The 571-nt window shown below is 70.1% G+C and overlaps 1 protein-coding gene across 1 annotated transcript; it reads left to right on the top strand.

Moving 5' to 3' along the window:
• Window positions 1-6: 6 nt before the first annotated feature.
• On the top strand, window positions 7-567 carry LOC108525478 (frizzled-2; the record flags this gene model as incomplete). Its single annotated transcript, XM_017866442.1, has 1 exon — window positions 7-567. A coding segment is annotated over exon 1 (537 nt), but the record flags the coding sequence as incomplete, so codon positions are not given.
• Window positions 568-571: the final 4 nt, after the last annotated feature.

Below are 571 nucleotides of genomic sequence, written 5' to 3'. Positions count from 1 at the left end.
CGAGGAGCCGGGTGGGGGGCGGCGGCCAGCATGCGGCCCCGCAGCGCCCTGCCCCGCCTGCTGCTGCCGCTGCTGCTGCTGCCCGCTGCCGGGCCGGCCCAGTTCCACGGGGAGAAGGGCATCTCCATCCCGGACCACGGCTTCTGCCAGCCCATCTCCATCCCGCTGTGCACGGACATCGCCTACAACCAGACCATCATGCCCAACCTTCTGGGCCACACGAACCAGGAGGACGCAGGCCTGGAGGTGCACCAGTTCTATCCGCTGGTGAAGGTGCAGTGCTCGCCCGAACTGCGCTTCTTCCTGTGTTCCATGTACGCACCCGTGTGCACCGTGCTGGAACAGGCCATACCGCCGTGCCGCTCTATCTGCGAGCGCGCGCGCCAGGGCTGCGAAGCGCTCATGAACAAGTTTGGTTTTCAGTGGCCGGAGCGCCTGCGCTGCGAGCACTTCCCGCGCCACGGCGCCGAGCAGATCTGCGTGGGCCAGAACCACTCCGAGGACGGAGCGCCCGCGCTGCTCACCACCGCGCCGCCGCCGGGACTGCAGCCGGGAGCCGGGGGCACCCCGG

The sequence above is a fragment of the Rhinopithecus bieti genome, unplaced genomic scaffold, assembly GCF_001698545.2.
Source record: "Rhinopithecus bieti isolate Rb0 unplaced genomic scaffold, ASM169854v2 scaffold_58437, whole genome shotgun sequence".
Classification (NCBI taxonomy): domain Eukaryota; kingdom Metazoa; phylum Chordata; class Mammalia; order Primates; family Cercopithecidae; genus Rhinopithecus; species Rhinopithecus bieti.
Note: the sequence above shows the minus strand (reverse complement) of the source record. Positions and strands in the feature narration are given on the sequence as shown.